The sequence below is a fragment of the Aulonocara sp. 'chitande type north' Nkhata Bay genome, linkage group LG19, assembly GCF_057382095.1.
Source record: "Aulonocara sp. 'chitande type north' Nkhata Bay isolate Kocher_YH1m ecotype deep benthic linkage group LG19, A_spYH_male_GT1.1, whole genome shotgun sequence".
Lineage (NCBI taxonomy): Eukaryota > Metazoa > Chordata > Actinopteri > Cichliformes > Cichlidae > Aulonocara > Aulonocara sp. 'chitande type north' Nkhata Bay.
In genome coordinates this window covers 25382286-25407153 of record NC_141362.1, presented here as the reverse complement: position 1 = coordinate 25407153, position 24868 = coordinate 25382286, and the positions used below count along the sequence as shown (strand labels likewise).

At 39.5% G+C, this 24868-nt stretch overlaps 2 protein-coding genes across 2 annotated transcripts; both read left to right on the top strand.

The window, feature by feature from the left end:
- The first annotated feature begins 18539 nt into the window (after positions 1-18539).
- LOC147307120 (B2 bradykinin receptor-like) lies at positions 18540-19903 on the top strand. Its single transcript, XM_086275303.1, has one exon. It carries the CDS (start codon positions 18567-18569, stop codon positions 19488-19490), a length of 924 nt encoding a protein of 307 aa, XP_086131429.1. The 5' UTR covers positions 18540-18566; the 3' UTR covers positions 19491-19903.
- A 1983-nt stretch (positions 19904-21886) lies between these two features.
- LOC147307119 (B2 bradykinin receptor-like) lies at positions 21887-22825 on the top strand. The gene has a single exon (XM_086275695.1). It carries the CDS (start codon positions 21911-21913, stop codon positions 22823-22825), a length of 915 nt encoding a protein of 304 aa, XP_086131821.1. The 5' UTR covers positions 21887-21910.
- Positions 22826-24868: the final 2043 nt, after the last annotated feature.

Genomic DNA, 24868 nt, shown 5'->3' with positions numbered 1-24868 from the left:
GTTTGATTACAGCAGTTTTTAGTGATTCTGGAAACACACCTGATAATAAAGAAAAGTTGACGATCTGTAACAGGTCTGACTCTAAAGTCTTTGAGACCTTTTTGAAAAATCTTGTTGGCAGGACATCTAAACAGCAGGAGGAGGAGTTCAGTTGACCTAAGATGTCCTCCAGGTCTTTGCTGTTAATAGGTTGAAACTGTTTCATGGTGTTTAAACAGTTTTTTGGTGGACACAGTACATATCCTGGATCTGCTGTTGATGTACCAATTGCTTGTCTAATTTTTTGGATTTTTTCAGTGAAGAATTTGGCAAAGTCATTGCAGGCCATGGTCGAATGAAGTTCAGCTGCCACTGACACAGGAGGGTTTGTTAGCCTGTCAACTGTAGAAAATAAGACCCGAGCATTATGGCTGTTTTTAGTGATGATGTCAGAGAAGTAGGACCTCCTTGCATTCCTCAGTTGTAAATTATAATTGTGAAGTTTCTCTTTATAGATGTCATAATGAACCTGGAGGTTTGTTTTTCTCCATCTGCGCTCAGCTTTCCTACACTCTTTTTTCATTTTTCACCAGTGTGGAGTTTCTCCATGGAGACTTTTTCCTTCCAGAGATAACCTTCACCTTAATGGGAGCAATAGTGTCCATTACATTTAACATGTTAGCATTGAAGCTATTGACGAGCTCATTGACTGACCCTCTGGGCAGGTCAGGTGTTAATGGGAAGACCTGGTTAAAAATTGCACTACTGTGTTCAGTTATACACCGTTTTGTGATCACTGTTGTTGATATATTTGTGTGGGCTGAGATTTTACTTTCAAAGAAAAGTAGATCGCAACACGGACAGAGGAAAATACACGGCTTAAAAGACTAGAGATGACGAATAATATCAAAATAAAAGTTCAATAATAATGTAAACTCAAAACTCTTGGTCGATGACCCAGGTCTCCTAACAAATGGAAGTATTCAGTATCCCCCGCTCTGTCCCCTTCTTCAAGTCTGTCCCGTATCTAGCAAGTGAAAATAAAAAATAAATAAAATAAACAATAAAAGGTAAATCAAATAGACCATTACGGCAAGGCTGGGATGGTCAATTTGGTAAAGTAAATCCGTTGGGCATCTTTTTTCGCCTTTAGACAATAATTCTGATGGCAAAAGAACCAAACGGGACATGCAAAAAAACAAAAACAAAAAAACAAATGGAAGTATTTTCTGTCTCTTTTGCACAAAGACGTCATAAATTCTCTGTACTCAAACAGGGAATTAGGAGACTTAAGCTCAGTTGTGTTGAATTTTGACACAACATGAGCAATAAAGGCTTTTAATATTATCTGAATCCTGAGAAAAACCATGCATTTCAGTTAGGTGTATTTCTTGATCACATCGGTGTCAGATATTTTATAAAACAACTATTGATTATTTTAGTAATTGAGTAATATATTGATTATTTCATCGATTAATCAAGTAATTGGATAAGAAATACTTTTGTCTTTTTAATGAATGGCCAGAATACAATCAATTAGGAAAAGATAAGCTAGACACCCATCCATCAACTCAAAGGAAAGCCAGATTTATACAGTAAAAGTCAATAACAAAACTGGGACTCTCAACACTACTTTACCATGCAGGCAGTACTCTGCATGACACTCTTTATCAGTTCACACTCAAACACTGTTATTTCCCAGAAATAGTGATGATGATCTGACAAGAATGCCAAATTTTACACAAACACTGTCCTGTGCAAAACATGGGACGTATGGCTGTTGACGGTGGTTTACCACTACTAGCAAACCATAAAAGACCTTTAAGTTCAACAAAGCTGAAGTTCAGAAGTTCAATATGCTCCCAGGCAAAGCAATCCATTATGCAAGTTGTCTGAATTACTGCTTTATCTTCATGAACATAAATTACCTTTTTATAGTTTTGTTGATGTTTAAAATAATATTAAAAATAATATTTTCAGGATTCCTGGAAATTTCTTATTAATCGAACACTGGCCTTTATAGACATTCAGCTCTCTTGCCAGCAAATAAATATCCAGCAGTTAGCAAAACTTAGCAGATTACCAGGCTATTTTTTCAAAGAGTGATTAAGAAATCCAAAATTCACAGTTGCATATACTATAACATGACTAGTTGTGCTCCTGTTTAGAATTGTGGAGGCTACACTGCAGCAGGGCCACAACTGAACCCAAGTAGCCTACTCCACAAACCAATTTAAATGAACCTATCGTCCTATGGTAGCTAGGGCAGACTCCAGGCCCCCTTGACCCTGTTAAGGATAAGTGGAAGACACTAGATGGACAGCTGACAAACTTGAAGGTCTTTTATGGCTTGCTAGTACTGGTAAGCCACCGTCAATAGCCATACGTCCCAGAACCTTTTTACCTCATGGTAAATATGACCAGATCAGTCTTTCATCTTTGGAAACATACCTTAATTACGGTATGTTAAGGACAGACCAAAGGAGAAGGCCACCACTCTCTTCCTGGCAGTTCTCCTGGCATTGCTGATCTGCTGGATAATATTCCGTTTAAGTGAGTTACTAAGTGTGCTCGAAATAGTTGACTTTCTAAGGCGTCATCTCATACTGGTCATCTACCAACACATTTCTCTATATTTAGCCTTCTTCAACAGTGTCCTTGTCCTTAAGCCAGATCTCTTCATTATCTTTGGGAAAGGTTTCAAAAAAAGAGCAAAGGAATTCTTTAAACAGAGATCCAATCCATCAGTAAAAGCATTCAGCCTTGCACAGACAGATTCCAGGCTTGGCCCTGGAATCTAACATTTCCTCAATCTGATCTGTAGAACTGTGATGTTTTCAGCTGTGATGTGTGCTTTGATAATTTTACATAATTTTTAATGGCTTATCCAAAAAGAGTAACTATTAAGCTCCTCACCAACCAGCCTTAATCAGTCCAACTCAGCCCCCACCTCTTCCCCCCACTGTCACTCAGCACTGGTTGCCCACAGGGTGTAACAGGCAGTGGGAGCCAACTGTGTGGAGAGTGAATACTCGACCCAAATGCAGACCCAAAAATGGAGTGTGAAATGTGACTTGAACTCAAAGCGAGCCATTTATTATAGCTGATAACAAGAGTACACAAACAGAGCAAAAGCGAGAGGGGCAAAAACTAAACCAGCACCTAAACTAGCAGAAACTAAACTATGATGACTGTGACATAAGACATGAACATGATTCAGAGCAGGTGCATGCAAGAACTATGAGAAAGCAACACAAACATGGTGCATGAGCAAGACCTGAGCTGAATCATGAAATACCTGAGTGACACTTGACATGGTATAGGGAACACAGATGACCTGACAACCACTGAATGAAACACACAGATTAAATAGGAGGTGATCAGAGGAAGTGGAAACACATGGGGAAACAGCTGACACAAATGAACACCCAGCCTACTACTTTACCCCTTCTACACCTATGACTGCACACCAACCCACCCAACCAACATCATTGCCAAGTATGCTGATGAAACCACGGTGGTTGGGCTCATGGATGGATGAGATGCACCGTACAGGGGAGCGGTAGAGAACTTACCCCGCTGGTGCTCAGAAAATAAGCGGAGACGGAAAGTCCATAAAACAAAAGAACTCATAATGGATTTCGGGAGGCACGGACAGATGCACTTCCCTCTGATTGTAGATGGAGAATGGGTGGAATCTTCAGGTTTCTGGGCACCCACATCTCCACCGATCTCACCTGGACTCACAACACCAATGTCCAGTGGAAGGCCCAGCAGCGGCTGCACTTCCTTTATGTCCTAAAGAAGAATAACCTGGACTGGAAGCTGCTGCTGGCCTTCTTCCGCTTCTCAGCGGAGAGCATGCTCTCTTACTGCCTGGGTGTTTGGTACACAGGAGCCACGACTGAGAACAGGAACGCTGCACAGAGGGTAATTTAATTAACGCTGGCCAAAAAATAATTAGCTGCCCCCTGCTACCCCTTAAGGCCATTGCCAGATCCTCCTGTCTCAAGAAAAACATTGCCACACAGGTGACCCCTTGCACGTTGCTCACCTCCTGTTTTACATGCTGCCCTCTGGTCGGTGCCTCAGGTCAATCAGGTCCCACACCACCATAATCACAAACAGCTTCTTCACCCAGGTCATTCAGACTGTCAGTAAACACTATCCTCCCACACCCCACACTAAACCTATGATTGTTGGGTTTTTCTCTGTATCTATGAAGCGCCTTGAGGCGACTTTTGTTGTGATTTGGCGCTATATAAATAAAATTGAATTGAATTGAATTGAATTGAATTAAACCATGGTATGACTAACCCTGATCACTCAGGTCACTCACACACAAACTCTTCAGACCAAGTCTTTTCTTTGCACTACGTCTGAGCACTTTGCATCTCTTTTGTACTCTGTTGTGTACCTTTCTCTCGTTTTTTATATATCCTTCTTGACTGTATAAATTTCTCCTTTTTGCTATCTCAAGTTCAAGTTCAAGTTCAAGTTCAAAGTTTATTCGCCACATGCAGGTTGCCCTGCAGTGGAATGAACCCGCCCCCGACCTTACACACACAACACAGACATCACATGGGGATACAAGTCAGAGAACGGTTGCATTACAGAAAAAACACTGAAATGGACACTACAATGAGAAAAGAGGAAAAAAAGAGACCTCTACTCATGCTGGGCTACAGGAGGACAGCATGAGAACAGGAAACAAAAAAAAACTCCTCTGCACAGAAAAGCACATAAACGTCCACAGTACAACATTATAGAGCACATGACCAGCAACAGGGTTGGGTAGAGGATAAGGAGTAATCCCAGGCAACACAGCAGCCATCCTGCCACTGCGCCAACTCTCCAGCACGGGCCCAGACCCGCCTCGTGTTCCCAGGAGGCAACAAGCATCGAAGGCATTGGAAGGGGAGGGGGGATGTGTGAATGCTTATCAGTGTAAGTGTATGTGTGTGCTAGTTCTAGTTTATCCCAGCACAGTTGGTGTGAAGCACCCACAATGTTGTTGGACATGTACAATCACAACAAAAGGCTATTCTATTCTATTCTATTCTATAAAATACAAGTGTCTATCTATTCTGAACGTAATATGCTTCACTTACTTTCTGTATGTAACAGTGTTTCTCATATCCAGATAATCCAGATGTTTACTTAATAGAAGTGCTGCCAGTCTGATTCAGCTTGAAGTAATGAGGTTTTAGTTCTCTTTGAGTATTTTCCAGATGGGACATATCCCATGGCTAAGAGAAGGTATTTCGGTGGTTTTAACTCTGACGCTATGTGCTTTGTGGTATTTATTTTTATAGGAAACCCATTATTATACATGGGAGTGTTACATAAAAACTGAAAGTTCAGACTGCTCTTAATTCTAGAAGTTTTTCCTACTCTTGGTAATGTCAGTGAGAGTGGATAACTTGATACAATCATGTCAAGCACACAGCTCTGGCTGCCCCAATCAGGTGCTGTTCAAATTCTGGCTTGTGAAGAGCAGCCAACCAAAAGAAGGTGGACTTCAACAGACCGTGAAAGCCCTTCAGTAGCTTAGTTAATTTTAAAATCCTCAAGATGGACTGTGCTTTCTAATAGAGAAACACATAAATATTTTTCAGTACAAGACTGAATGTTTCTGTCACTGATGCATATCACAGAAATATAAGATTAATTATAAAATTAATTAAATTAATTGACTTAGCTGGTGACTAGCATGTGTAAATATATGTGTGACCTGCATAAGATCGCCAACCATTGTCTGGGCATCTGTCATTGTCAATAAAACGGGGCCATAGTTACATACCTTCCTGTGAACACCGGCACAACTGTTTCCTTTTTTCCAGTCATTTTGGAATCTGCTTCTTCGGATTTATGACTGGAATAATGTGTTTCCAGGCTTGTCAGCAAAGTCACGAATGTTTTAATGATGAAAGCATGAAAACCTCATATATTTTTCCCTTAAGTTTAATAGTTGCTTTAATATTTTACTTTATTAAACTGATTCCGTTGCACATTGCATTATTAGTTACTGCAGAGCACTCAAAATTTCGGAATTTATTAAATTTACTGTAATTGAATTAAGAATAATTGAAGTGTGTACTATTTATTTTCAGTTAATCAGTTTCCTTTCTGGTAGATGATGGGCAAAAGAAAAAATTAATAGGAAACCCTCAGTTTATCTTTATAATGGCTTAGTTGGGTGGGGTTGTGGACCAAGAGAAGGGAAACTGTGCCATAATCTTTCTTATTTACATTTTTGTCTTATTTAAATATTCTCACCATAAAAGGCAAATTCTCAGCACATCACTCTTCTCTTGTCCTAAGCCCTCATCAATTCTCATACCCATCTTTCCTTGACCTCAATTAAAACATCATCAAGGTTAAGGAAAGGAAAGGAAAGAGTTTAGGAAAGGGAGGTAGGAGGGAGTTTTGGAAAGCAGCCTCTGTTTTTCCTCCATGTCGTGTAGTTTTACTTCCTGTCTCTGCCCTTGCTTATTCCCTGAGTATCCCCAGCTGTATTTTATTTCCCACCTCTTTCATTTCCTCTCGTCACTACTTGTGTAAACATTGTCTCTGTGTTGTATCCTTCCTTCCTGTATTCTAATCTTGGATACCCTGTGCTTTATTTTCCAAGTAAGTTTTGGCTTTGTGGATTTCCTGGTTTTCTTTTTTTTCCCTAGAATGTGTGTCCTTAAGACTAAACAGCATTAAAAGCTCCCTTTTCATTTACATCTGTCTATGATTCCGGCATTTGGGTCCTCAAGACGAATTTGACTTTCACAAAGCTAGCCTTGACCCCAAGGATCTCACATATTCTCTGCACTCAGACACAGAATCAAGAAATTTAATGAACTCAGGAGATTGTGTTGGATTTTAGTACTCTTCAGTACATTTCACTTAACCAGACCAATATCCAGATATCTGAGATTAGGACCATAATCTTCAGCTTCATCATTTAGAATAGAATAGAATAGAATAGAATAGAATAGAATAGCCTTTATTGTCATTGTACAGAGTACAACGAAATTGGAGTGCCACTCCCTTGGTGCAAGTTTCAATAATAAATATAAATGTAAAATATAAAAAGTACAAAAAAAACAATCGTAAGTACTCAGACAATAGTATGTACAATATATACAGGATAGCAGCATTAATATAATGACAGTATGAATAGCAGCATAATATAATGACAGTGACGGTATGGAATAGGTTCAATTGTTTTTGTGCTTATTTACTACGGTGATAGCTCTGGGAAAGAAGCTATCCCTGAATCTGTTTGTCCTGGTTTTATGTGACCTGTACCGTCGGCCTGACGGTAATAGTTCAAACAGTTGGTTGCTGGGGTGAGAGTGGTCCTTGATGATATTGCCAGCTCTGCTGAGGTACCGAGAGTTTGCAGTGACCTCCAGGCTGGGCAGAGAGCAGCCAGTGATCTTCTGGGCTGTGTTGATGACCCTCTGCAGTACTTTCCTGTCTGCAGCTGAGCACCCTGCATACCATGTTGTTATGCCGTACATTAGGATGCTCTCTATGGTGGCTCTGTAAAATGTCACCAGCAGCCTCTCCTCCAGGTTGTTCCTCCTGAGCACTCTCAGAAAGTGGAGACGCTGCTGGGCCTTTTTAACCACCGCTGTAGTATTTGCAGTCCAGGAGAGGTCATCAGATATCTGCACGCCCAGAAACCTCATGGAGTGTACCCTCTCCACACAGCTCCCGTGAATGTAAAGTGGGGCTGGGTCTGCTCTGCCCTTCCTGAAGTCCAAGATAAGTTCTTTAGTTTTCGTGGTGTTCAGTTGGAGGTTGTTAACTGAACACCACTCAGTCAGTCTGTTGACCTCATCTCTGTAGTCCGACTCATCCCCCCTTGAGATGAGTCCAACCACTGTGGTGTCATCCGCGAACTTTATGATGGTGTTTGAGAGATGGGTAGGGGAGCAGTCGGATGTGTAGAGCGTAAACAGGAGGGGACTCAAAACACATCCTTGTGGAGACCCGGTGCTGAGTGTGATGGTGCTGGACCGGTGGGGGCCGAGTCTGACAGACTGTGGTCTATTTGTCAGGAAGTCCTTGATCCAGAGGCAGATGGGGGTGGAGAGTCCCAGGTGAGACAGTTTCTGGACCAGGATCTCCGGGATGATATGATTGAATGCTGAGCTGAAGTCCAGAAAGAGCATTCTCACATAGCTTCCTCGGTGCTCCAGGTGACTCAGCGCAGTGTGGAGTGCTATGGTGATAGCGTCCTCGGTGGAACGATTTGTCCTGTAGGCAAATTGGTGGGGGTCCAGAGTGGGAGGCAGACCGGCCCTGATGTGCTGACAGACCAGTCTCTCAAAGCACTTCATCACTACAGGCGTAAGTGCAACAGGCCTGTAGTCATTTGGGCTGGCCACAGCTGTCTGTTTCCATGATCTCCTTCTGTACTGTCAGAGTTATTCACACACTCCAGAGACAAAGCTAGGTTAACATAGACTGATATGTGATACTGGTACACTCGCTTTCCCATGAAAATATGAGAACGTGTTTTTATGCCAAACTGGGATGTCGGTTTGTGCTTGGTGTTTGTTGCCCCTGTATTCATCTAAGGAAACTCAAATCTGAAGCTTCAGTCAAATGTTATTGGATGCAGTAGGAGTGAGTTAAGCAGTGAAGTGGCAAGAAAACTGAAGACACAAGGAAATCAAGATAAGTACAGAGCACAGACATAAAAATACAGCCTGGTTACCACTATGAGATAGTCAAGATACTGACTATATTTTTAAAATGATGTACTGGCAGACATCCAGGCATTTTTGTATTGTTTCAACACAAATATTAGAAAAACTGTTAAAGACGAACGCCTGAAATTTTTTCCAGGTCTTTCCTGCAGTCACAATCAGTGTTGGGACTAACGCGTTATTAAGTAACGCGTTACAGTAACTACGTTATTATTGTGGTAACGAGCACGGTAACTAGTTATTATGCCAAAATCAGGAACGCGTTACTCGTTACTGGGATTTAGATAGGGTCGTTACTTCGTGTGGTGGCTATCGCGGAGTTTCCACAGATTCAGTAACATTAGCAAGTGGTGGAGGGCAGCAGGTGGATGAAGGAAAAGGGACGCAGAATGAAAAGAGACCCGAGGCGGCCGCCGGTCCAAGTGTGAACTGAACTTCAGGTAAGAAGTTATGACCTGCAGTCTCTCTGGGTCAGATATGAACCAAGTTTAGGTGGAGTTTATTTTCGTTATTCTGACTTTTTCCGTACTGCGTGCTAGCTAGCATGACGGAGTTTCTATACAGCTGGGTGGTGCTATGAAGTTAATGATGTTGAACTTTATTTTGTTCATAAGTTATTAGAGTTGCCAACCGTCCCGTCTGGTATTCAGAGAAAATATTACGCGTTTCTTATTGAGGTGAAAAGGAACAGTTTGTCCCGTAATTCAGCTACAATGAAAAAGACACAAACCTGGAGTTATTCTGTGTCTTTGCTGCACAGCTGCCTCTTCTCCTCTCATTCTCCCCCCTCCCTCTCCTGTTTCTACTTCAATCATGAAAACTGATCAGTGATCAGCTGATCGGCTCTCTTGTTTGTTTATCGCTCACTTTGCGCCGAAAGAGGAAACCAGCGGATGTCGCGCTAAACAACAGCAGCACGTTTAAGCTTGATCAGCTATTGTTAGAATTTATTTAATATTAATTTCTAGTATCAGCTGATGTTTGCTGGAGCCACAGCTGCAAAAAAGCTGCTGGTCATGATATCGGTTTGGTTATGTGGTGAGAGGGAAACATGAAGATGAAACCAGGAGATGTCCTTACTGGATCATCAGAGCTGAACAGGTGATGGAGAAACAGGTTTACCCTTTAGGTGACATGAATGAGTTGAAGGGAAGTTATGAACTGTTTCTGAGAGACAAATAACCCCAGGATCCTTTTTTAGGTAGCTGACAGCTGGTAACTGTGCAGGTGCGGATCTAGCAAAGTGTTGCCAGGGGTCCATGTAGGGCATTAACAGGGAGAGGTGGGCACAAGGAAATACTTTTCTTTCTTATTCTCATTTAAAATGTCTAGCTTTTAAAAAATAATTATCTGAATCTTACAACAAACGATTGATAGATTGATGCATATATACCATCAAAACAGTGTACATCACTGTCACAACAGTGTTTGTTTTCATTCAAAGGCTTTAAGATTTTTCCTATAATGGTGGGCCGGTCTCTAGTTAAAATACCCGGGCCAATTTTCTGTCCCAGTCCAGCCCTGTATGCAGCTCATCTGCAGTCTGGTGTTGCCTACATCTTTCTATTCAGAAGGCAGAATTTCAGAGTTCTGAGTACAATCGAAAGCACCACGACTGCAGTTTTTGTGTTGGATGTAAAAGGCGCACATGACGCTGTGACGTAGGCTAGAATCATGGCAGCAGTCAATGACGGTCCAGGCGTGGGATTTCTCTTGTGGAAATATGCACATTATCTTTTCCTTTCTATTGGTAGGTGGCACAGTGCACTTGTGGCAAGTAAGCAAGCTAGAAGACTGGCAAAGTTATGGAAGCAACACATTAACAAGAGAATTCTGAGTAAAACCAAAGTTACTTTCCCTAGTAACTAGTTACTTTGAAAGTAACGAGTAACTTGAAGTAACTGAGTTACTTTTGAGAGAAGTAACTAGTAATGTAACTAAGTTACTATTTTAAAGTAACTTACTCAACACTGGTCACAATGAATCAGGATCTGTAGTTTGGAATAGACATGTCAATAAAAGTCTCCTTCTTAATTAGCTCATGTTTTTCTGATACATTTTCATCTTCACCATTGTCTTTTGGCTGCTCCCTTTAAGGGTCGCCATAATGGAAACCCAAATAAAAGTCTGTGTCTTCCTGAATCCAGAGGTTTGATCTTCCATCACCACTGCGGCTTAGATTTATTTGAGTAACTTGGCTTTAACTCATTTTGCTGCGGTGTGCTGTTTGTCCTGCTGGGCTGATTATATAACAGATGCTTTTCAGTGAAATCCTATGCAAAGTGTCATCAGTTGTTATCAACATGAATGTGCTCTGCAGCATCTTCTTCCTTGTTCTGGTTGGCGGAGGTTCTGTGCTCTTAAAAATTCTTCAGCAGGCTAAAAGAAGGTTTCTCAGAATGATGTTTTGAGCTGGGGTGTGTGTTTAATGATTTAATATGATGAAAGGAACAATTATTTGTCTGAGTATGAGAGAAACATTGGTGTATTTCTCTCTAATAATCCTACTGTATCAGGTCTAATTTAAATTCTTTATGTAACACTGTTTTTTTGTTTGTTTGTTTTTCAGTGATATCCAGACATGGCATGTTAAGTGATATTGGGGAGCTGTCAGTCAGTAGTGAGTAGTGCTTTTTCATATTTTCTGTCATATACTGTTACAGTGGCAAATACATTAAACAAGTTCATATTTAAAAGGATGAGGTCTGCATATGTGGGAGTGATCCTGAAAGCTGGAAAGTCATACTTCAGACTAATCTAAACACTCAGGTTCACATGTTCGATTTGAGCATTTGAGGCAAATGAGTGACTTTTCACTTGCCACACAAATGTGTCAAAACTAAATGCACATATAAAAAGGAGTGGGTTTTTTTCTTTGTTTGTTTGTTTTAATCTTCATGAATACAAAGATTTACATGGTTGTGGGAACATGTTTCACATAGTTTGTGCTGTGGGCAGAGGTGGCAAAAGTACAGGCTGTCTTTACTTAAGTAGAACTACTAAAAAAATCCTCCAGTAAAAGTGCTGAAGCAACTTCTTTACTCAAGTGAAGTACTCAAAGTAAGAAAGCAAAAAGTAGCTCCTGATTCTAACATTTTTTTGTAGAAAGGTAACAGAACCTTGTTCTAAATATATGTATACTAAGATAATGATAAAGTAATATATATGTACAACATGTACAAATGAAACTACATTATTTATCAAATCACATTATATACTACCACCTTACACACACCATGCATACATGCCACTACTGCACATTCACCTAATGTTTATATTATATATACATTAGGTATATCGACTTTTGCACAGTTCGAGGAGCATGTCAGGTTACATTTCACTGTGTGTTATACTTGTAAAACTATGCATGTGACGAATAAAGAACTTTGAAACTTCAACCAATATGTGGTTAAAATTCTGCCATGTGTTTTAAATTTGCAGTTTATCGAGCATCACTGAGCAGTCCTTACCTTTAAATCTAACCTCATGTCGTGTCTGTCTTCCTTCATCTTTCTCAGAGTAAAGTTATCTCTCACTCTTTCTCTCCCTGTGAAAGACAGCAGCTGGGCCTTTAGCTAGCAACACACTGTGCCACACAGCATACAAACAGTTTGTGTGTTCGCTGTGTGTTGAGCTGATAGAATTTAAAATTACCTGCCACTTTATTTGCACATAAGTGAAGTTTTTTTTAAAGTCAATATTTCGAGATTGAAGTCGAAAATGGATTTTTAGAAAAAGGTCTAAATATGGAGATTACTGTTGCTATTTCAAGACAAACTGCCATGGCTGCTGTACCCTCTAAAAATGCCATGTTTAGTTTGTTAGTGAGACAAACAGATCAACCGTCTTGTGATACATCTTTACTGCACGAGGCTGTGGCCATTGATCACCTTGCATCTGTCCATTACAAACCATTTCCTTTCATGCAAATCTACTCTTGCTGTAAATAATGAATCCTAGAAAATAAAAACTGGCCATGAATGCTTTCTAAACTGATGATAGCCTAAAATAAAGTGAAATACATTGAAAAAAATAATGTTTGTCACTGAAAGATGAATGCTGTGAAGTGCCATATATACCATCATCTTTTTTTTTTTTTCTTTTTTTTTTTTTTTGTCCCGGTTGGATCTTTAGCCATCAGAATTGTTGTCTTAAGGCCAAGAAAGATGTCAAGCGGATTTATTTTACCAAGTGGATCATCATGGCCTTGCCATATTTGTCCATTTGATTGACCTTTATTATAATTATGAATTTATTTTATTTTCAGTTGCTACAAACGGGACAGACATGACTGGGGGATAGGACAGGGAGAAAGAATGAAAGAAAGAGAGTTAGAGAAAGAAAACCAAAGGGGAGAAGAGACGGTGAGAAGGGGGGGAAGAAAGAAAAAAAAACAAACAAACAAAAAAACAAAACACCTGGGTCACCTGTATGGAGAAAAAAAAACAGAAGAGAAAGCAAACAACAAAGAGCAACATAATAAAAAAAAAAACAGCACCATCACAATAAACTAGCTAGCAGTAGACATCAGTAGATACTAAATAATAAACGATATTGTGCAGCACGCAAGATAGACAGCGCACAATGTGCTTTGAGGCAGCAGCCAAGAAAGGTGTAGTCCGCGTCTGTGAATACCCGTGTGTACACCTGTGTGCATACCTGTGTGGATCAGCATGCTTGCATTCCAAAGGTTTCTCCATGTAACGATCTGCTAGGGAGTATGGGGAGCCACAGCCCCGTCCTCCAGGGTATGAAGCAGGTATGGAGGAGATCAAAACTCCAGACATCCAGAGGCCCCCAGAACACAAGAGACCAAGGAAGACCAGCAGAGGGGCAGCCGTGCCACTGTCCCAGAAAGAGCTGAGGAGAGTCCCAGATGAGGGCTCACTCAGCAGCCGCGGAGCAAAAGCCAGGGGGAGTTGCAGTGACGCGCCCGTGAGCTCCGCCGGCAGCCAGCCGTGCCTGAGTGACCGAGCCCCAAGCCGAGAGGCCGGGGGCATCCCACCTCCGAGCGAGCCCCAGGCTCCAGGCCCCGATAAGCGGCCGCCAAGTTGTGAGCCGGTGTGTACCCGGACGCCTACCCCCAGACACAAAGAACCACCAACGCACCGACACCTGAGGGAGTCCGCCACTGGCAGGGGAAGTGGTGGTGGGTGGAGATAGGCCTCCAAACCTTGGAGGGCCTGAGATGTCCCCAGAGAGGTGGCGTCTGATACCCAACCTGACATATAGACAAAGACATACAGGCACACACAGACACAAACATCCATTCCCACCTTCTAAACTGATGATAGCCTAAAATAAAGTGAAATACATTGAAAAAAATAATGTTTGTCACTGAAAGATGAATGCTGTGAAAAGCAATATATACCATCATCTAACAAAACTACTGAAAATATAAGCAAAACATCCAACTATCTGATGATCTGATAACAAGCATGCCACAGTTTAGAGAACCAAACACAGGTCTCGCCTATTATAAATATAATTTATACATACATAAATATATAAGTGAGGTGCGCCTACACATCGCTTTTTAAAGGAGTACCCTCAAACACTGTTATATAGAAATATATTTATCAATATAAATAAATGTTGTCTGTCATCTTACGTACCAAAAGAACAACTAATCTTCTGGGATCTGCAGCAGAAATTCATTTTTTGCATTTCCAACCATTTTCATGTGCAATGGTGCTCCTGTTTACGAGTGTATATATGTGTGGTGTGCTGTGTGAGCTTCTGGGCTGATAACAGATGGTCTTTCACTGATATCCTATGCAAAGTGTCATCAGCTGTTATCAACACGAATGCGTTCTGCCGAAGATACTTCCTTGTTCAGGTTAGCATAGATCACATGTTGCACTGGTGCTTTCCTATGAGAGGAAGAGTAGGGCATTTTACACCAAACTGGGATGTCTGTTTGTGTGGGGTCTTTACTCTTCACGCATTCATCTACAGGAAGGTCGAAAATCCACCCTCAGTCAAATGTTACTGAATGCACATTTAATCTCACAAAAGATCCATATCTAATGATGGAGAGGATGCTGATTATTTTTAGTTTTATCATCCCTGTTATCCTTCTGCACAGCATTAGAAAAGCTCTGAGAAACAGTCTAGCAGTTCGTTTAAACACTCAGAGAATTAAGCAGCTGTCATGTTTTGCAGTTCTTCTTGGCTTATCTTGCGTCTTCTTCTTATAATTGAGCATTTTAGTTTGCTTTTCATTGCTGTTCTTGAGCTTTAGTTTAATTATTATTTTAGGCTGAGCTTTGTTAGTGTGCCTGTGATTATTATTGCATTTCTGGGTTCTGTCAGAAATATCCCCCCTTCTGGCGTTATTTTAGTTCCCCTAGTGTTTTACTGTCAAGTCCCCGTCTTAATGTTAGGCTTTGCCCTGTTTTGTTGCTTCGTCTTTTTAATTTGGGTCTTTGGCCTCTTGTGGTCTATATTTTTTTACCTTTCCCGTTTGTGTCTAGATTCTGCTATGCCTTGTTATCTCCAGCTGTGCTGACTCTTCATGATTACTTTGTGTATGTGTTTAAAGCCTCTGGTGTCCATCTGTCTAGTTCCTAGTGTGTTTTCTCCTCCTGGTGCTATTTGGACTTTCTAAGCCTTTGTTTGGATTTTTTCTTTTAGCATTGAATCAGCTGCAATGAAGCTCACTTTTTTATTTCTTCAAGTCTCCTGTAGTCTGCACTTAGGGCTATGGCTGGGTATCGCCACTGATTTCTACAATCGATTCGATTCTGATTCACAAGCTCCCGAATCAATTTGATCCACGATTCGATTTGATTTGAATCTGAAATTTTTTTGCCTCAGATAGTCAGAAATATTATAATTCTGATCACGTATCGGTACATTTCCATATTTTTATATCGATAAAAACAACAAGGACCATTATCTTCAGCTTCATCATTTCTGTTTCTATGATCTCCTTCTGTACTGTCATAATTATTCACGCACTGGGGAAAAGAGGGGTGAGACACTCAGAGAATGGAGTAGGAGGCCACCACTTTCATCCTGTGAGTTGTTCATTCTGGCATTCCTGATCTGCTGGGTGCCCATTCTCCCATGAGCAGGATACTAGATGTACTCGACAGAATAAATACTGAGATTCTGCATACTAAGCCTTCTTTAGAAGCCTTCTAAATCCCATTTGCCCATTCAGCCTTGTTTCCAAGAATCCAAGAGTGACGGGAAGAAGGTGAGAGGCGATTCAGTGAATTTTGCCAAAGTGACCAGCATCCAGAGACTTGAGCTAGGAGTGTGTTAAGCAGTGAAGTGGCAGAGAAACTGAAGACACAAGGAAATCAAGATAAGTACAGAGCACAGACGTAAAGATACAGCCTGGTTACCACCATGAGATAGCTGACAGACTGGCACAGAGTAGATGAGTAGATGCCCTGCCCTTAAGTATTGCCTCGTTGATTGTCATCAGCAGGTGAGCAGAACAGGTGAGGAACCAATGCTCTGCCCACAAAGCAGACACAAAGCAGACACAGAAAGACACAGGATGACCACCATGATGGATGATGGATATCCTTGATAGGATCTTCTCAGGCACACAGCTCTGGCTGTAAGCACAGAAGCCCCAACCAGCTGCTGTTTTAAATTGTGTTATTTGTGGAACAGTCAATCAGTGTTTTCCAATAGAGAAACACATTTTTTGTCCTCTGTGCAAGATGAATATGTTCCTGTCATTTGCACATATAATCCAGATTCACAGTTAGGGTGGCCCTATTGTATTACAGAAGTTTACAACATGTATGACTGCAATAATTGCAGCTTGCATCCATGCTCTAGACCAAGGACAGAGAAGCAAATAAAATAAAAAGTATTCAAAAGGAAAAAACAAAAGAGAAAAAAGTGAGTTCTACTTTGTTTAATTATTGGAAACAAATAGTGTCAGCGACAGTTTTATTACTTCTTATCAAAGAATCTAAATTTTGTTTTCTTCAACTTATTGTATCGAGTATTTATTCAACTCAAGTCCTTTGCAACAATTATGTCTAGGATTATTTAATTACATTAACACGGAGGCAGGCATTTAATATTGAATCAATATCTGCTTTTTATGCATAAAGTGTCATCTTCTGTTTTGAGGTTTTTCATGAATATTTTGGAGATTAATTTAAATCTCTGCTCTTCGTTTTTGAAAGGTAGTTTTGTTTATAGTTTTGTTAGGTGTGGTATTATATCCCTGTGATTCTTCTATACATTTATTGTAATTTGCAAGGCTTATTTTGTACTTATCTTAGCGTCTTTTACCTTATAATATAAACACACCTTGAGGTGACTGTTTTTGTGATTTGGCACCATTCAAATAAAATTTGAAGGCTGAATATTATCTTCTAATTGTGTGTATTCTGTATAATTTATTATATATGCTTGTTAATTGAGACCTTCTTAGCTCTTGTTACTGGTGACTTTGAAGCTGCATTTAGCTTCTTCCCTTTTCTCGTATCTAGTTGTCTCTGTCTGTCACCATTTTGGTTTGTATGTATTCTGGTTTGTCTGCTCCCTTTCATCAGTTCCTGTCTTTACTTTTAAAGTTTCTGTTTCTGCCCATGTCGTTTAGTTTTACTTACTTTCTCTGCCCTTTCCTATTTCCTGACTTACCTCAGCTCTGTTCTGTTCCCCACCTGTTTCACCTCCGTTCATCACATTTTGTGTACATGTTGTCTCTGACTTTCTTTGTTGGATCATCAGTATTATGGTGTTCTTACAGCAGAGTAAGTCTTGTATTGGTATTTTAATCGATAACCACAGCGTCTAACATGTTGCCATTAAGTTAATAAATGGAAAATTTTCTCTGTCCATAATAGGGTCATTTTTGTTAATAAAATCAACCCAGAGAAAAAAATATTTAGAAGTAACTAAGGACTTCAGTGAAGAGTCAAGGAAGTGGTCATAGACTGGGTGTGATGTCTCTCTTATCTGAAATCACTTGACTATCAGTTTAGTTTCTTCTTTAAATTAAGCGTTTCAGAAAGAAGACTGTAGCAGAAGGTACTGAGAGAGTGTAGCTGGCTGTTTGCTCTTTTTCCATCAGGAGCACAGACTAATTTGCCTGCAAGGTATGTAAACGCTTAATTTGGCTTGGAATTTACTTTCTTATGTCTTTACCTTTAGTTGGAATATTTGCAAGGTCTAAATCACTGTCGATCAGGAACAGTGTTTTTGACCTTTTGGCACTATCTTCATAAAAAAGGAAATTTCTTCAGTTTAACAGCTGCACAGGTTTTGGAAGCAGTGATGTTCTTAGGTGTACAGTAACGTGTCGACAAGTAGACGGCAGATTAACTGATTTTGTCTCAGCATGTTTGTCTCAGCATGTTTGTCTCAGCATGTTTTGTGTTTTGATCAAATTCAGCCTCATGCAGTAACAACGTTTATAGTAATGTATTTAACACAAATGAAAATGTATTTAATAAAGGCTGCCCCCCAAAACATATAATAAATTCACATTTAAATTGTTTTAAACTGTCTGTAAATGTGAGGATGGAAATACTAAACTTGTGAACTTGTTTTACGTAGCTGGTGCTGTGGTGATGACTCTATGATGCTGGAAAGCACGCTCAGCTCTAAATATGATGTAAAATTGCATGTTTTCTAATATGATGATGGTCTTTAAAACTGAATCAAATACTATATATCAATCCATTTTCTTCTGCTTATCCAATTCAAGTCGCTCGGGGTCTGAAGCCGGGTAGTTACATATCAGTCTTATTCAGAATTAGGTGTATCTATGTTTTCTGTCATCGTAACAAATTATGTTAAAACAATGCCAGGTAACAAGATATTTATGTTTTCTATTTTGGTATCCTTTATTTCACTCCAGCATCCCTGCCAACTTAATTCCTGACACTGAAGATGACTGGAAACCAAAGCAACGCAAGTGAAGAGCATTGTCCCACCATTTTTAACAACAACACGTTAATCTTCTGTATGACTCCAGTTTATGTCATCTGCCTGCTTGCAATCATCTTTAATGCGTTTGTGCTGATGGTTTTCTGCCTCCACAAGAAGGCCTGCACTGTGACTGAGATCTACTTGAGCAACTTGACTGGAACTCATCTTGTTCTGATGTGCTGTTTGCCCTTCTGGACTGATGATGTAAGATTAAGCATTGACTGGCCTTTCAGTGAAAGCCTGTGCATGCTGGTAAAAGCTGGTGTGAGAATGCATTTATTTTGCAATATCTACTTTCTTGTTCTGGCTATCTTAGATTGTTATGTGGCACTGGTGCACCCACTTTTCCACGAGTTGATGAGCAGGCCATTTTATGCCAAACTGGGATGTCTGTTTGTGTGGAGTTTTGGTTTGGTCTTTGCTTTCCCCATATTCATCTACAGTAAGGTAAAATTGAACCCACAGTCAAATATTACTGAATGTATAGTCGACTCCACTTCACAAAATCAATATCTGCTGTATGAGGTGAGAGACATAATATTCAACTTTATCATCCCTGTTGTCATTATTTTGTTCTGTTCTGTCAGAATTATTACAATTCTGAGAAAAAAGCGAATGGGGTTTTTAAAACCTGAGAGAACAGAGCAGAAGACCACGACTCTCATCCTGGCAGTTGTACTGTCATACCTGATCTGCAGGGTGATATTGTGCGTGAGAATATTTGTGGTCGAAAACACTGACAGTCAGAAATGTCACATCATGCTGGAAATCATCGATTTGGTCTTTGTGTACTTAGCCTTCTTTGACAGTGTCCTTAACCCCATTCTCTACATCATCATTGGAAAAAGCTTCCAGAACAGGACAAAGGAATTCTTCAAGCAGTGAAAAAAGCCTTAAAGGTAGAATAATTAAACTGGCAATTATTCATCCAAGCATTAGGAGCCTTTGTGTTCATATATATATTCTTACATTGGCAGCATAATGTGTGAGCTTAGAGCGAAGACGCTATAGCAGGTTCCATAACTTAAAAAACTTATTTTGCTAGAAGGGTTTTAAACTAAGTTGTCTGTTTGGGTTTTTGATTTGTTTTTCATTATTATATGATTGTGTTTCTGCCACTGACTCATATCATCCAAATAGGATTATTAGGGTTGTGGCTATCATACTAGGTGACTTACCTGGGAGCAGAGTGTGTAAATCTATGTGTAACCTGCATAAAGCTGACAGCTGCCCTCTGGGCAACTGTCTTCTTAAAATTTCTTTTTCTAAATTCTTGTACATGCAAATAGTGTTTGGTAATTCTGCAGCTACTGTATTAATACTTGTTGTCAATGAATAAAAAAATTAATTTCTACTCACCGTGTGACTTATTTATTCAAACAAATCACAACATAATTATGCTGTGTAAGAAAAATTGTGACGGTTTAATAAATCATCATACATTTATATAATAATCGTGTATTTTCTGTTTCTCATATGGATCACCCCATCTCAAATCAACGTGGGCCTTCTGCTCGACCATATCTGAATTGAATAAAAATGTTATGACTCAAAGTTTCAAAATATATAATGAACTTAAATGATTGCTGTGAATTTCTAGCCTTATATATCAAATTCATTTCTTTCTTTTGTTTTTTTTTGCCTGTCCCATTTGGTTCTTTAGCCTTCAGAATTGTCGTCTAAAGACCAACAAGGATACCCAATGGATTTATTTTGCCAAATGGATCATCATGGCATTGCCGTATTGGTCCATTTGATCGACCTTTGTTTTTATTATTTATTTTATTTTATTTTCAGTTGTTACAGACGGGACAGACATGAGTGAGGGATAGGAAAGGGAGAAAGAAAGAGAGGAAGGAAAAGAATAACAGAAGGGAAGAGGGACAGTGAGAAAGGGGAAAAAAATCTCCTGGATCACCTGTTGAGAGAGAAAGAATAGAAAACAAGCAAAAAAAACAAAGCAACATACTAAACACAACACCATCGCATTAATCTAGCTAAGTGTAAACAGCAGTAAATACTAAATATTGTTGTTGTTATGCAGCACGCAGGACAGACAGCACACAATGTGCTTTGAAGTAGCATATCAAATTCATTTCAAGATATTGACTATATTTTTAAAATGATGCACTGGCAGACATCCAGGCATTTTTGTCATGTTTCAACACAAATATCTTAAAAAACACCTGTTAAAGGTGAAAGCCTGAAAGTTTTTCCAGGTCTTTCCTGCAGTCAAAATGAATCAGGATCTGTAGTTTGGAATAGACATGTCGTTAAAAGTCTCCTGTGTATTTTAATCGATAACGACAGCGTCTAACATGTTGGCATTAAGTTAATAAATGGAAAATTTTCTCTGTCCATAATAGGGTCATTTTTGTTTATAAAATCAACCCAGAGAAAAAAATGTTTAGAAGTAACTAAGGACTTCAGTGAAGAGTCAAGGAAGTGGTCATAGCCTGGGTGTGATGTCTCTCTTATCTGAAATCACTTGACTATCAGTTTAGTTTCTTCTTTAAATTAAGCATTTCAGAAAGAAGACTGTAGCAGAAGGTACTGAGAGAGTGTAGCTGGCTGTTTGCTCTTTTTCCATTAGGAGCACAGACCAATTTGCCTGCAAGATATGTCTTTACCTTTAGTTGGAATATTTGCAAGGTCTAAATCACTGTCCATCAGGAACAGTGTTTTTGACTTTTTGGCACTATCTGTATAAAAAAGGAAATTTCTTCAGTTTAACAGCTGCACAGGTTTTGGAAGCAGTGATGTTCTTAGGTGTACAGTAACGTGTCGACAAGTAGACGGCAGATTAACTGATTTTGTCTCAGCATGTTTTGTGTTTTGATCAAATTCAGCCTCATGCAGTAACAACGTTTATAGTAATGTATTTAGCACAAACGAAAGTGTATTTAATACAGACTTCCCCCAAAAAGCATAATAAAACTTGTGAACTTGTTTTATGTAGCTGGTGTTGTGGCGATGACTCTATGATGCTGGAAAGCACGCTCAGCTCTTAATATGATTTAAATTGTGCATTGGTTATGCATGTTTTCTAATATGATGATGGTCTTTAAAATTGAATCAAATACTATCAACCTATCCATTTTCTTCTCCTATTCCAATTCAGGTCACTCAGGGTCTGAAGCCTGTTAGTTATATAACAGTCTTATTCAGAATTGCATCTCTATATTTTCTGTCATCATAACAAATTATGTTAGAACAATACCAGTTAAAATTATATTTATGTTTCCTATTTTGGTATCCTTTATTTCACTCCAGCATCCCTGCCAACTTAATTCCTGACACTGAAGATGTCCGGAAACCAAAGCAACACAAGTGAAGACCATTGTGATTACATCTTTGTTGACAACAATAACATAATCATCGCTATGGCTCCGGTTTATGTCATCAGTGTGCTTCGATTCATCTTTAATGCCTTTGTGCTGATGGTTTTCTGCCTCCACAAGAAGGCCTGCACTGTGACTGAGATCCACTTGAGCAAGCTGACTGGAACTCAGCTTCTTCTGGTGTGCTGTTTGCCCTTCTGGGTTGATGATGCAAGAGCCAACTATGACTGGCCTTTTAGTGAAAGCCTGTGCAAGCTGATACCAGCTGTTATAAGAATGAGTACATGTTGCAATATCTACTTTCTTGTTCTGGCTATCTTAGATTGTTATGTGGCACTGGTGCACCCACTTTTCCACGAGTTGATGAGCAGGCCATTTTATGCCAAACTGGGATGTCTGTTTGTGTGGAGTTTTGGTTTGGTCTTTGCTCTCCCCATATTCATCATCATTAAGTTAGAATTCAACCCTCAGTCAAATACAACTGAATGTACACTCGACTCCACTTCACTAGATCAATATCTGCTGTATGAGGTGAGAGACATAATATTCAACTTTATCATCCCTGTTGTCATTATTTCGTTCTGCGCTGTCAGAATTATTCAAATTCTGAGAAAAAGGCTAATGGGGGTTTTAAAACCTGAGAGAACAGAGCAGAAGACCACGACTCTCATCCTGGCAGTTGTACTGTCATACCTTATCTGCTGGGTGCCAGTCCACGTGGCATCGTTACTAGTGTTGCTGAAATGTCACATCATACTTGTAATCATCCAAGAGGTCTCCATGTACTTACTCTTCTTCAACAGTGTCCTTATCCCCATTCTCCACGTCATTATTGGGAAAAGCTTCCAGAACAGGACAAAGGAATTCTTCAAGCAGTGAAAAAAGCCTTAAAGTTTGAAAAATTAAACTGGCAATTATTCATTCAAGCATTAGGAGCCTTTGTGTTCATATATATATTCTTACATTGGCAGCGTAAGGTGTGATCTTAGAGAGAAGACGCTATAGCAGCTTCCATAACTTAAAAAACTTATTTTGCTAGAAGGGTTTTAAAGGCAAGGCAAGGCAAGGCAAGTTTATTTGTATAGCACAATTCAACAACAAGGTGATTCAAAGTGCTTTACAGAGACATTAGAAACAAGAACAAATAAAAAGCATGATTTAAAATTGAATAAAACAAGCAAATAAACTAACTAACTAATTAACAAACAAACAAACAAACAACAGTATATAAAATCAAAACAGATAAAATCAGAACAGTAGATAAAATCAGTAGTTAAATGTAAGTTTTGAAATTTAAGCTTAAAGTGTGGATTTGGTGCTTTATTCAAATGCAGCTGAGAATAGGTGAGTCTTCAACCTGGATTTAAATAAACTGAGTGTTTCAGCTGATCTGAGGCTTTCTGGGAGTTTGTTCCAGCTATAAGGAGCATAAAAGCTGAATGCAGCTTCTCCGTGTCTGGTTCTGACTCTGGGAACTGATAAACTAAGTTTTCTGCTTGGGTTGTTGATTTGTTTTTCATTATTATATGATTGTGTTTCTGCCACTGACTCATATCATCCAAATAGGATTATTAGGGTTGTGGCTATCATACTAGGTGACTTACCTGGGAGCAGAGTGTGTAAATCTATGTGTAACCTGCATAAAGCTGACAGCTACCATCTGAGCAACTGACAGGCACCACTGGTTTGGTTTGGTTTGGTTTTTTGTTTTGTTTTGTTTTGTTTTGGTTTTTTTGCAGTTGTTTTGCAGTTTCTGGTAATTCTGCAGCTACAGAACTAATCTTCTGGGATTTGCATCAGAAATTCATTTTTTGCATTTGCAATTATTTTCATGTGCAATGGTGCTCCTGTTTACGAGTGTATATATGTGTGGTGTGCTGTGTGAGCTTCTGGGCTGATAACAGATGGTCTTTCAATGATATTCTATGCAAAGTGTCATCAGCTGTTATCAACACGAATACATTCTGCAGAAGATACTTCCTTGTTCAGGTTAGCATAGATCATTGTGTTGCACTAGGGCTGCTCGATTATGGCAAAAATGATAATCATGATTATTTTCACTGAAATTGAGATCTCGATTATTTGACGATATTTATTTAACAATAACAATGTATTGAATAATGACTTTAAAGATTGTCAAAAAATAATATAAAATAGTGTGCAAATACTGATGCAGTGCAAATGTTTGCAATATAAGAAATAAATGAAAAATGTAAACATCTATGTTTAGTGAACTTTGCAGTGTTGCTCTGTGGTGCAGCTAAGACACTGTAGCAAAGTTTACACACTATGTCTATGACTCCGCGAACCCATAATGTTTCCACACCACTGAAGTTTTTTTTTACCTCTGTTCAACCAATGGCAGTCACTCTCCTCTCCAAATAACTTCTACTTAGCTTTCCGAGCTTCCCTCGGGTTCTCTTCTTAATTGTTGTGACAGGTATTCGAAATGCAGAGCGGTGCGCTCGATTTGCCACATGGAGCAGCGCGAGAGTAAAGCACGAGGGAGGGGCTAATAATCGGCTCAGTCATTTTTAATGGTCGTTGAAAGCCCAGATCGTAATCGAGATTAAAATTCGATTAATTGAGCAGCCCTATGTTGCACTGGTGCTTTCCTATGAGAGGAAGAGTAGGGCATTTACACCAAACTGGGATGTCTGTTTGGGTGGGGTCTTTGCTCTTCACACAGTCATCTACAGGACGTTCAAAATTCACCCTCAGTCAAATGTTACTAAATGCCAGAGGTGTGGACTCGAGTCACATGACTTGGACTCGAGTCAGACTCGAGTCATTAATTTTATGACTTTAGACTTGACTTGAAAAAATGTTCTAAGACTTGTGACTTGACTTGGACTTTTACACCAATGACTTGGGACTTGAATTGGACTTGAACCGGTTTACTTGAAAAGACTTGATATTTTA

Coding starts and splice junctions, on each gene's coding strand:
- LOC147307119 (XM_086275695.1), top strand. CDS start 21,911: ATGTCCGGAAACCAAAGCAACACAAGTGAAGACCATTGTGATTACATC.
- LOC147307120 (XM_086275303.1), top strand. CDS start 18,567: ATGACTGGAAACCAAAGCAACGCAAGTGAAGAGCATTGTCCCACCATT.